Source organism: Pangasianodon hypophthalmus, chromosome 12 (genome assembly GCF_027358585.1).
Source record: "Pangasianodon hypophthalmus isolate fPanHyp1 chromosome 12, fPanHyp1.pri, whole genome shotgun sequence".
NCBI lineage: Eukaryota > Metazoa > Chordata > Actinopteri > Siluriformes > Pangasiidae > Pangasianodon > Pangasianodon hypophthalmus.
In genome coordinates, this window is record NC_069721.1 from 23,680,690 (window position 1) to 23,693,217 (window position 12,528).

At 40.1% G+C, this 12,528-nt stretch overlaps 1 protein-coding gene across 2 annotated transcripts in view; it reads right to left on the reverse strand.

Annotated features, from left to right (window-relative positions):
- mkxa (mohawk homeobox a) overlaps window positions 1–6,234 on the reverse strand; it is a 42,316-nt gene extending 36,082 nt beyond the window's left edge. The window contains exons 1-3 of one of the 2 annotated variants that reach the window (XM_026915627.3): window positions 5,941–6,234; window positions 4,684–5,003; window positions 445–604 (exon numbers count right to left, since the gene is read on the reverse strand). In XM_026915627.3, the coding sequence (XP_026771428.2) occupies window positions 445–604; window positions 4,684–4,859 (336 nt within the window). In that variant the 5' untranslated portion in view covers window positions 4,860–5,003; window positions 5,941–6,234. The other variant, XM_026915628.3, reaches the window with a different exon arrangement.
- Between the last annotated feature and the right edge of the window lie 6,294 nt (window positions 6,235–12,528).

The window sequence follows — 12,528 nt, forward strand, 5'->3', positions numbered from 1 at the left end:
CGCATTAACAGTGCTGAGCATAAAGCCTTTATAAATGTTCATAACTAGCTTAAAACCTCTGAAAGGGGCAAACTCCTCTGTCCTGAAGATGTCGGAAAACTTAAAGTTACAGCTTTACCTCTGACTGGTACAAAACGCTGACACTCGAGACTCCTTCCATAAATGTTAAATAAACGTCTCCTTAGAAGAAGAAAACGTCATCGTTTCAACTATCACACATTTTTATTATGTTTTTGTGGAGCGTCCACATAATGAGCGCATTAATATAAACCTGCTGTTATAGAAAATTACTCAACACCTTCTGACCAATCAGAATCCAGAAGTTACCAGTGGTGTGTTTTATTTATTATTCATGATTTATAGATAATTATACATACAAGCTATTACACAGTAGTAAGTTCTGCATGTGTGTGTGTGTGTGTGTGTATGTGGTCACGCACTCACCTGCACCAGCGTCATCTGGGAGCCGAGTGCGAGGAGGATCTTCTCTGTTTTGGTGGGATAGGGATTGTCCCGGTGTTTATAGAGCCACTGTTTGAGCGGTCGAGCCATGTCCTGAAGAGCCTGGCGCTTATGACGAACTTTTCCTCCACTCTGACGAGACCTGTGAGAGGAAAACATCCCAAAATATCCTACATGACCATGAAATTGTTTTTTTTTAATACCATACAGACCAGCACAAGTAGCACAAGCACCACAAATATACAAAAACTTAATTAAATCTTTATAAATTATAAAATCAGTTATTACTTTGGACCAAAACATCAGTTATTTAACTTATTTCTGTTCATTCAGTGTAGTGGGTCTTACATTTTTGCACCTCTTCCAGTGAAATAGAAATAAATACATAAATAACATAACATTAAGTTAGTAACATTTGGCAATTGTGTGTTACTCTGGAAGCTTTTTAATCCTGCACACCCCACCCACAGACACAACACTTTCTATCGGGTTTTATTAAAATTGTGGTTAAATTCAAGTTGAAATAATTTACCCTTGTTGGTACACAATTTATTGCGCTTTATATTAAATCTGTTAAATTCAATTGTCTAGTGCATTAATGCTTATAAAAATAATTACTTAATAATAACTATAACAACTACAATAACTGTCGTAAGTAATACAGGAGGGACGATACACTCCGGTCATGATACTGATTCGATTCATGATATTGGTTTCACGACTTCAATTTGATTCTCAGAAAATTTGAATGAAGAAAAAATATGACAGAAAAGACTCCTTTTTATACTTCTGAATCGTAAACGGTGCATAACATGGTACATCATTAAAATAGCTACAAACAGAGGGTTAATTGTAAACAAAGTGGTTCACCATATCTTATAAATAAATAAAATAAATTGATAACTTCTCCCAAAATTTTGATTGAATAAACAAAGTGTCTATGTGAAGATTTATCGTTAAACCCATAAGTAGGTAAACGCTGTCATTGCTGTCATATTTTAAATTAAAAAAATAAATAAAATTGGGGAAAGAAATTAGGATTCTCGGACCCCTGGAGGTTCCTCGGTTCCTCTCTAAATAGCCACAAACACAGATTTAATTTAAAGACACAGAAATCCAACTCCAAATCCAAATGATGACGTTCAAAATTTCCTTAAAAATAAGAAATCTAACAATCCGATGCTTTCATATTTCCTGATGTCATTCCTAACTCAGGAGCACTGTGCAATCTTTTCATTCGGATTCCTCGATATCAGTCTGTGTGTTATGCGAGTTGTGAGATGAGCTTCTCTGCGGATTCTCTGCACATCTGTGCTAATGAACTCCTCTGAGTCATTCTGAGACACTGTAATGTTTTCTTTTAATACATTCATACTGACACGGAAGCCCACATCAAAACAGTGCAGCCCCGGATACCTGCCACACAGGTGCGATGTGTTTTATAGCTCGTTCTGGATCCTTTTTACAGCCAGTGAGCCTTAAACTGTAAAAGTAATACCACACACCTCATCAGTACACATTTATTTTATGATCATAATCCATGTATTCACATATATAAGGCTCATTATTGGAGTCAGAGAGCTTTTTATTCCTGGAGCACATAAGGTCCAAGTTGTCATTATTTACAGGTCACTTGTTTTTGATATGAAGTCAATACTAAATGTAATAACGTTGATAATGGTTGTGATTTCCACCAATGGAACAAAAAAATTAAAAATCAACCCCCTGGCTATCCCTCACGAACGCCACTCTGAGAACCGCTGTGCACATGGAAATGTATTTGACATGCAATTTAGCACACTATAGAAAGTCACAAAACACCAGGACATTGTTCAGTTTAATGCTCGTGTAGTGTTTTTGTTAAGAAGCCGTCAGGCCGGTCGGAGCGCATGCTCGTGTTGACGCTATCGACTACAGTCGCAGTTCTGAAAGGAGGTCCAGGGACCAGCAGGAGCTCGTGAAGCACTGACACAGCGTCTGAGATTATTAATGTCAGTACAGCAGTGGAGATTCATCACTGAATTGAGTGAAGCACAAAAAACTTAAAAAGAAATAGATATAATGCTAACATGGTCATCAATTAGACATTTTTAAATACATAAACTAATTAATTCGTTTAAAAAACCTGCTTCTTGGACCTCTGGAGGTTCCCCGGTTCGTCTCTAAGGGTCTCTGCAAGACCTACAGGATTTAATGTATAGAAACAGAAATTCATCTGTTTAGATTAACGCCTACGTTTTGCTCCTTAAACGAGGACCTTTAAAATTTCTTTCAAAGTAAGAACTCTAACAAATCCGATGATTTTGAAAGATTCTGCAAACCAGTCCATCACTGTTTTGTTTTCTTTTCCAAAACTGAATATAAAAGGAGAAGGATGCTACATGAATGAAATTTATTATTATTATTATTATTATTATTATTATTATTATTAGAAACTGCATTTTAACTAAAAACGAAGTGATATTAATAAGACACAAACCAGCTACATTTTAACAGTGGGCTTTGTGGTTGGAAATGTTCAGGAATAAAAAGCACTTAGTAAATATTTTGCCTAATATTCAAATTGTTGGATGGTATTAATTTCTAATTTACAGTTATAAGAGGGATATTTTTACTGAGCCTGTTGTTTTGAGAATAGGCTAGCAGTAGATAGATAGATAGATAGATAGATAGATAGATAGATAAATAGGGAAATCCTTGACATGCCGAGAGAAAGCTGCACTCTGTACTTATTTTAAAACTCATTTCAGCTGATTGTGAATGTTATTAGAGATACAGATATAGACCTATAAGCATATAGACTTTCTTCTACCAGGTGATGGTTTGAACCTGTAGATGTCACTATGGCACTGCGCTGTCCGTCCGCTTATCTTTCACCAAAAACCTCCACTGCACATGTAACACATTTCCTGTACCCCAAATCCTCCAAGATCATGTTCGGCAAAATAATATTTTGCTTGTAACTCAGATATGTATGAACAAGCTAAAAAAGAAACGTTTGCCCTTTCTGTTCTCAGTATCAGTGACCTAAACACACACACACACACACACACACACAGACACATGCACACACACGCACACACGCACACACACGGCTAATGTTTGTATTAATTTTCTTCATTAACTCTGATACTCCCCTGGTGCTTCCACCACTGGACGTGTCAAAATTCACACACTACTAAACAGAGTGTTGAAGTGTGTGACATATAATAACACTTCTACTCTCCTCTGATGGATAGCTGCTCCTGTATAACAGAGAGCACTTGTGACACTACAAATAAAGACACACACCCTCAGACACACACACACACACACACACACACACACACACTCGGAGTAAATATGTTAAGACATGGTTAAACGGCGATGGATCCGGGGGATGGAGGATATGGAGGTTAAAATAAAGTTTTCACTCCCTCACTAGAAAAGGAGCCTTGATAGACTGGACCACACGTTACGTTCAAGGAAATGTTTAGTTATTAGAAACAGACCTGAGTGTGTGTGTGTGTGTGTGTGTGTGTGTGTGTTTTTAATATGCTACCGAGCGTATATAGGATGCCAGTGAGGCCAAGTGCATGACCCTGGTGTTAGGTAATTTAAAAGAGAGAGAGAGAGAGAGAGAGAGAGATTTTGTTTTTGGTGAATGAAGCGTTTACAGTGGATGGTGCATGGATTTTATTACACGCTGATAAAAAAGGTATTTTCATTTAAAGTCCAACTCAAAGCATAGGCCAGTGCCACAAATCTGTGGAGTGCCTCAACATCTCACTGAAGGACAATAAACTGAAATTTAAATTAAAATCATATACATTTCCATCTCTGTTTGTAATTAAACACTTCTTATTTAGCCATGACATTTAAATAAATCCACAGTATCACATGACTGTAATGAGGATTTTAAAGTCTCAGATAGACCTATACGTCATCATGATGAGCCAAATAAATAAATAAATAAATGAGCTGTGATTTTACCTGATCTCATGACCAGATGAGTACGAGTTAAATCGTAAGGAAAGTTACGACCAGGTCTAGTCTGTTAAGCAAATCCTAACTTTCGCAGCTTTTCTTCTAAACTGATTGGTTCGAGCTTCGTCACAAACCGAGCAGGACGGAAAAATGTGCGATGCTGCACAACTGTACAAGTCTCCAACAGTTTTTTATTTTTTTTTTCCAGACGCACTTGCATGCTAGATGTAGTGCCATATTTACACTGGGACTTACCCTGGTCTCCTGTGTCTCATCACAGAGCTGTCAGTGATCTGGTGGCTCCGGGAGAGGAGATCCGCATGCTGCTCGTCAATCACCTCCAGATAATTCCTGCTGCTCCTCTCCACCTCACTCGCCTTCTCCTCGAACAACACCGGGCTGCTCAGCTTATTAAACACGACAGGGTTCATCTTGGCTCGAGCAGTCCTTGTCCTTTAAAGCGTCCTCTCTCTCTCTCTCTGTGTGTGTGTGTGTGTGTGTGTGTCCTGCGTTAAAGGCGTCTGGGCTCAAACTGAAACACGGCTCCGTTACGCGCAGTCCTGATGGCGGCGATCCTGCGGAGAGAAAGCGCACAGGATCAACTTCAGCAGTCCCCACACACACACTCACACACACACACACACACGCACACACACACGGTAGTCATGTAGGATATTTTTTTTCGGAATCCACGCACAGCCTCACGGGACATAAACACTAACACACTCCTGCGCGGTGGTGTGTATCCTCAAGTGTGTGAGCTGACACATTTACACACTTTACGCATTGTGTAAACCTGAGAGCTCACAACACACACTCTCAGAAATAAAAATGCTCTCAGCAAACTGTACTTGTCCTAGCGTGTGTCATGTTTCGTACTTTTCACATGTGAACGTCTGTGTGGTGGTGGTGTGTGTGTGTGTGTGTGCGCGCGCTAAGAAATTATTTTTACATAGCAGCAGTGGTCCTTAAATGTTCTTTAAAAAGTTTCCAGCTATAAAGCATGTCTCTCCCTGATGGCACCCAGCGAGCAGAGGAAGGGGTTCAGCGTGGTACCCGAAAGTGCAGGCTGGAGACTCGCTCTCTCTTTCTCTCTTTCTCTTTCTCTCTCACTCTATTTACACTGGCTGCTCTGTTCATCACACAGCAAACACAAGAACCAAAACGACGCGTAAAACAGACGCTACTGAAAACTCATACCGAGTTAATAATATCAACCTACGAATAAGGAAAAGGTTAGAAGAAAAGCAACTCTGCCACCAGGTTGCAGGAGGATTTTAAACACTCCAGCAGGGACACAAGCTTGTTTTTACAGTTTAACTATCTGGAGGGGGGAAAAAAAGTGTTTAAAAAATAATTAATACTCACAGAAACGGCGCGAGTCCACACAGACATGTAATAAAACATAAACCATAATCCACATGTGCAGGAAGTTTTCCTAAAACTAAAGTGGAAATTAAATAAATAAATAAAAAAGAACCGCTCGAGCTGGGTTCACCTAATGCGCATCACCTGTGCAGCGGCGTGCCTCCTCGTGCGTCCGTGTGTACGTGTGTGTGCGCGCGGAGGAAATCTGGTCGGCAGGTTCCCATTCCACACCTCTCTCTCTCTCTCTCTCTCACTCTCTCTCACATTGTCGCTCTCCGGCGCACCGACACCGATCCTGCAGCGCTCTACAGACTCGCTCCAAGCCAAGCGCGCGCTCTCCTGCCTGTGCGCTTTATCCACGCGCGCCCCGGAACATGAATACCGCAGCCGTGTCGTGTTTCCCGGCCCGAGCGCTCAGGCGGTGAACATAAGGCGCATGCGTTATGCCGGTCTCACGGCCCCAGTGCAGGAGGAGGAAGAGGAGGAGGAGGAAGAAGAAAAGGAGGAGGAAGAGGAGGAGGAGGAGGAGATGGATACCGACACGCAGGAAAAGCGCGAGACCGAGTGTGCGTGTTTTTTTTGTTTTTCTTTCAATCCGAAACCACATAAGACAGAACTAAATACTGTGTGTCAAAATAGTGCGCTGTTAGGGGTAGCATAGCGACAAGTGTGTGTGTGTGTGTGTGTGTGTGTGTGTGTGCTCTCAGAAAAAAAAAAAAAAAAAAGAGTACTAATCTGTAACAGGATCAAGCTGAGGTCCACCTTGCAGAAGTGTGTCCTAGTTAATATATCCCTATGCGGATTGTGCACACCATCAGTTGCTATTTTTTACGTGAGAGATTTATTGAGTTAAAGTTGCACGTCGATTTCAGTCTTTTTTCCCCTGATTTCTGTTTTCATAATTCTTCAAAATGACACCGAATTGCCTTCATTTTAAAGGAGCACACTGTATAAGAGATAAGAACATACCGGGTATTTTGTGAACTGAACACAAGTCACTATTCCTTACAAATCCTTTCATATTTTTCAAAATTCTCATTTAACTCATTTCACATTAAAGAACAATGAAGTAGAGATTACTATCACTGCATCCTCTATTTTATCTCATTATTTGTAAATTATAAATCTGACTTTTTACAGCATATTTACAGAAAATTCACTGTTTCCTAAATCCCAAATGAGCAATAGATTCTTGGAAAAAAGAAATAATGTATAGTAATTAATATGAAAGTGTGCATGTACAGTAAATCTTTCTAGTGTTCACATTTTAACTCAAACAAATGAGTGGCAGCTTTTCCCCCCACAAGCACCTGGTGAGTACCGTAAAACCCTGTATACACGTGCAAAAAAAATCTACAAAACCTTCTGAAGCTACTGAACTCCGGGACCGTGTTGTAATCACAGCTGGTTACATCCATGAACTGTACTTTTTTTTTCTTGCCTCTTGTGTTTTACTATTAAGCATACACCTTTCACACCTTTAGTATACACAGAACAGCCATAACATTAAAACCACTCACAGGTGACATGAATAAGTGAACGAGTGAACAGTCAGTTCTCTAAGTTGAGGTGTTGGAAACAGGAAAAATGGGCAAGTGTAAGGATCTGAGTGACTTTGAGAAGGGCAAAATTGTGATGTTTAGATGACTGGGTCAGAGCATCTCCAAAATGGCAGGTCTTGTGGGGTGTTCCCGGTATGCAGTGGTTAGTACCTACCAAAAGTGGTCCAAGGAAGGACAACCGGTGAACCAGCGACAGGGTCATTGGTGCCCAAGGCTCACTGATGTACGTGGGGAGTGAAGGATAGCAAATCTGGTCCGATCCCACAGAAGAGCTACTGTAGCACAAATTGCTGAAACAGTTAATGCTGGCTGTGATAGAAAGGTGTCAGAACACACAGTGCAGTGCAGCTTGCTGCATGTGGGGCTGTGTAGCTGCAGACTTTTCTTTCTTTTACATCATGTGGACGGCCAGGTGTGTGTGCGTCGCTTACCTGGGGAAGAGATGGATGGCACCAGGATGCACTATGGGAAGAAGGCAAGCCGGCAGAGGCAGTGTGATGCTCTGGGCAATGTTCTGCTGGGAAACCTTGGGTCCTGGACTTCATGTGGATGTTACTTTGACACGTACCACCTACCTAAACATTGTTGCAGATCAAGTACACCCCTTCATGGCAACGGTATTCCCTAAAGGCAGTCTCCTCTTTCAGCAGGACACTGCAAAAATTGTTCAGAAATAGTTTGAGGAACATGATAAAGAGTTTAAGGTGTTGAATTGGCCTCCAAATTCCCCAGATCTCAATCCAATCGAGCATCTGTGGGATGTGCTGGACAAAAAAGTCCAATCCATGGAGGCCCCACCTCGCAACTTACAGGATTTAAAGGATCTGCTGCTTGGTGATCTTGGTGCCAGATACCACAGCACACCTTCAGAGGTCTTGTAGAGTCCAGACCTTGATGAGTCAGAGCTGTTTTGGTGTCACAATGGGGACCTACACAATATTAGGTGGTTTTAATGTTATGGGTAATTGGGGTCTAACTTTTACCTGGAAAGGTGTTAAACTACTGATCCAATTATGTAGCTTAAATAATTTTTAAAGGTACATTATATCCACATTTCCAGGTGGATATAAAAGGTGTACCCTTGAGCGACAAGGAAAGTTACTGTTAGTATTGTTTTGTCCCAGTGTGTGTGCGCATGTCTGTTTATCTACACCATGGCTACATCCAAACCACAGCCTACAGTAGCACAGGCTTTACAATAAATCAGTCTAATGGCCACTAAATTCTCTCTAGGTCCCGGGGCAAATCCAGACTCCATGGACCCTTCCCCAAACTTAGTCCACACACTTTAAAGGCATTTCCACACCTGTACACACCAGCCCCAAAACAAACCAAGTAACAAAATACAAAATATGTCTCTTTTGATCCTGACACACAGATTTTAAAGTCCAGCATCATGACTATCAGTGCAAAATTAATTATTTTAACACAGGACAGGGGGTTCTTCTGGACCAGCGTTGGGAACCTGCACTCTAAGAAAATGGGTACTAAACAGTACCTTTCCTTGTCAACAGGGAGGTACCCTCGGGTATCCATCTTTCACCAGGAAATGTAAATATAGTATACCTTTAAACATGATTTCAGGGACATAATTGGACCGTATTTACCCTTTAGGTACACTACATACTAGGGCTGTAGACAAGATCACCATTGTCAAGTCCAAGTCCAGGACTAACCGAGATCAAGTCAAGACCAAGTGTTCAGGTCGAGATCGAGTGAAGAATCCAAAGAGTCCAAATGAAAGCAAGGTCAAAATCAAGACTAAAATCCATCAAATCCTTTTTGAGTCTAAGCTTTTACTTCATTAGCCTTAAGTAGTTGGCTTAATTTCTGCCTTGCATAAATGATCAGGCTGAAGCAGGAATTACTTCTCGTCAAACTTTGTTCATGCTGAAAGTAAAATCAACACAAACATTATTTTTATAAACTCTCAGCCGAGACCAAGACCATATTTAACAAGAAGGATGTCCAAGACTCAGACAAATCCAAGTACAAATACCACTACAACTGAGACAAGTGACAAGTGACAAGACCAAGGGAAGTGGTAGCTCAGTGATTAAGACGTTGGACTCCTGATCGGAAGGTTGAGAGTTCAAATCCCAGCACCACCAAGCTGCCCCTGAGCAAGGCCCTTAACCCTCAGCTGCTCAGTTGTATGCAGTAAATGAGATAATTGTAAGTCGCTCTGGATAAGGGCATCTGCCAAATGCCAGAAATGTAAATGTAGACAAGTCCAAGTACAAATACAACTTCAACTAAGACAAGTCCAAGTATAAATACCTTTACAGTTGAGAAGTCCAAGTCAGTACTCTACAGAAAACATCTTGAGGCCAGCCTTGAGTCCTACTTCCCTACTAATCAACCTTTCAAGGTTAAATATACATACTAAAGGAATAAAGGTGCATCCTTGAGGGTTCCACCCCAGCAACAACTCATGGTACAGTTTAGTAATTTTTTTCTGAGACAATATTAACAAATCAGGATTAGCAAAACACATTTTTCCTTAACTATATCTTTCATCTTTCTCAAGTTCTGCAGTTCTCTTGTATGTATCATTACACATATTATCATAAATGAAGTATAGTCATGAGGATGAGAAGACCAAGTAAATTAACGAGAGATCATTTTGAGAGAATGAGATCAAGAAGTTCATGAGAGAATACGTAGCGCTAGTGCATGAGAAGCTTATTTGTCTGTGAGACTCCATTAGATACAGACTTGAATAGATGCAATAAACATAATCACCAACCCAATGTGGAAAAATATAAATAACTGAAGCACAGTGGTGGTTAAAATGTGGTCCGATTACGCTGGAAATTCCCAGACCTGGCACCGAACATCTGATCTGAAATCTGATGCATGGCTGATTAAGTTTAGGCTGAACTTAGAGATTAACAGGTGTTCAGGAGAGATAAGCCATGCAGCTGAGATTACAATGTTTCATGTGTATCATGTGTACATGTACAGGTTTGTACATGTTTGCACCTTGCTTTGAGTTTTGACAGCAGAGGAAATCATCATGTTTCACATCCGTGCTGGGTGTAAATCCAGTCACTGTGCACCTCTTTACTCTCTTGTAAAAAAGAAACTTTTTACTCCACATCCCTTTAGGTTCCCCTCCACCCAAGGTTCCACTATAAAGGGTGTGATAAATTTGTGATGAGCTAAATCGGGCGTATTGTGGAAGGAAAAACTAAAAACTGTGCACAAAGGTGAAACCTGAGGACTGAAGGGGACATAAAGCAGAAGTAAGGAATAAAACACTCTGTGATGTGCTGTTATAGGAAAACAATCAATCAATAACCGCATTGTGTGATGAAATGGAGTTACTATTACCACCCCAAAGCTGATTATATTCCTATAACAGCACTTCCTGATGTGTTTTATTCCTCTTACACCATAGCAATTTGCCAACGATTACAAAATTTAATAAAATTTTATTTATTTATTTTTTTACGAATGATGTTTATGACCTACTCCTCGTGGGACCTGTCTCACTGAGGCCATGGGGGGATGTGACAGTCAATCCAAATTTTTTTATTTATTTATTTATTTTCATTTGATTGTTATTGCTAATGTTATTTGCTTTTTTAAATATTTCATACTGATATCCTTATAATTGCCCACACTTACATATATACACACGCACAAACACACCCACCCTGAACCATTAACTACAGTACGTCCCCAGAGTTAATGAAATTTTCGTCTTATCTTTTTGTTTTTTTCTATACTCTGTCATTTGCTGATTTCCTGTAACGCAAGTATTAAAATATTAAAATAAATAAAAAAAAGAATGATGACTTTTTAATCTGTTTATAGTTATGCTGAACATCTGAGAGATGCATCATTCACATTTCATGTTATCACTTGCGTTATAGCAGATATAAACATTTGTTACCTCACAAGCCTCTCTTTCTATCTCTCTCTTGAGGATATGACAAAAAAACAAACAAACAAACAAAAAAACGCAGCTTGTCGTTTTACCGAGAAACTACAAAGACTTTCCCTGACACTGGAGACTCCTTCCGTAAATATTGTGTTTTTTAAAAAATCTGTTCATTATTCGACTATTATTAGAATAGCTATTAGAATACTGTCAGATCTGCTGTTATAGAAAATTAATCAACAGCTTCTGACCAATCACAATTCAACAATGCTGTTGTATATGTAAATATTATTATGCAAGAATTTTAAAATCCTAAGCCTTTTTTTTTATAGCCGGGAAATTTCTGTCATACTAAAACAAGAACCAAAACACACGGGGTTGAAGTCGGAATTCCCTTCTCTGACCAAAAATGCCTGCCACTAAGATAGAAAATCCCTCAAGGGCTCACTTTTACTGACTTAACATTTTGAAAGCAACCATCAATTCACTGAACAATCTAAATCCACCCCAAACATCGTTACCGCAGCCTACAATTACATTCTATTCCAGTACAGTTTAAGAACAACACAAAACCGATAAAATCCAATTAATTATATCAACACCATATGTGATGCTTTATCTGGAGATCAGGCATGTGGAGGAAAAAAAACGGTGATTCTGGAAACCTCTCATTTTCTGAAATTACGCTGGGTGCTGATTGGAGAGGTGAAATGACTAAGTAAAGAGGCGCATAGACGCTTTCCTCACGCCCCATGTAATTGGCGTGTTGCTTTTTTATTTGTGTTTATTTTTGCCGATTTAATGAAGAAAACATCAGACGCATGACTCACTCTCGTCCTGAATTCGAATTTGGGAAAAGTGAGAGCGAGAGAGGAAAAAAAAAAAAAAAAACGGACAGACCGCTAAGTACCCCTGCTTTTATGCCCTGTTCTTGGTATTCTCTGGGTGGCTACACGACAATGGTGTCTGTGAAGGAACCACAACGTCAGGAACTGTCCTCACGTGACCTGTGACAGGGAACAGAATGGTTCCTTTAACAATTGAAGTAAACTGGAATAATTCCATGGTGGTGGTGCAATGAACGCAGACAGTTTATCGATGGAGGTTATGGAAGTATGCACACAAATGTGCTAAGTGAGCTGTTCGTGACAGATGTAGTGCCACCCACACACACACACACACACACACACAGTTTACGGCATAGCAAGCCGAGCACACTGTCTGCACTTTGTGTTCCTCAGTGGCTGTTCTAGGGTTATCTCTCGAAAAACACGTCTCAGC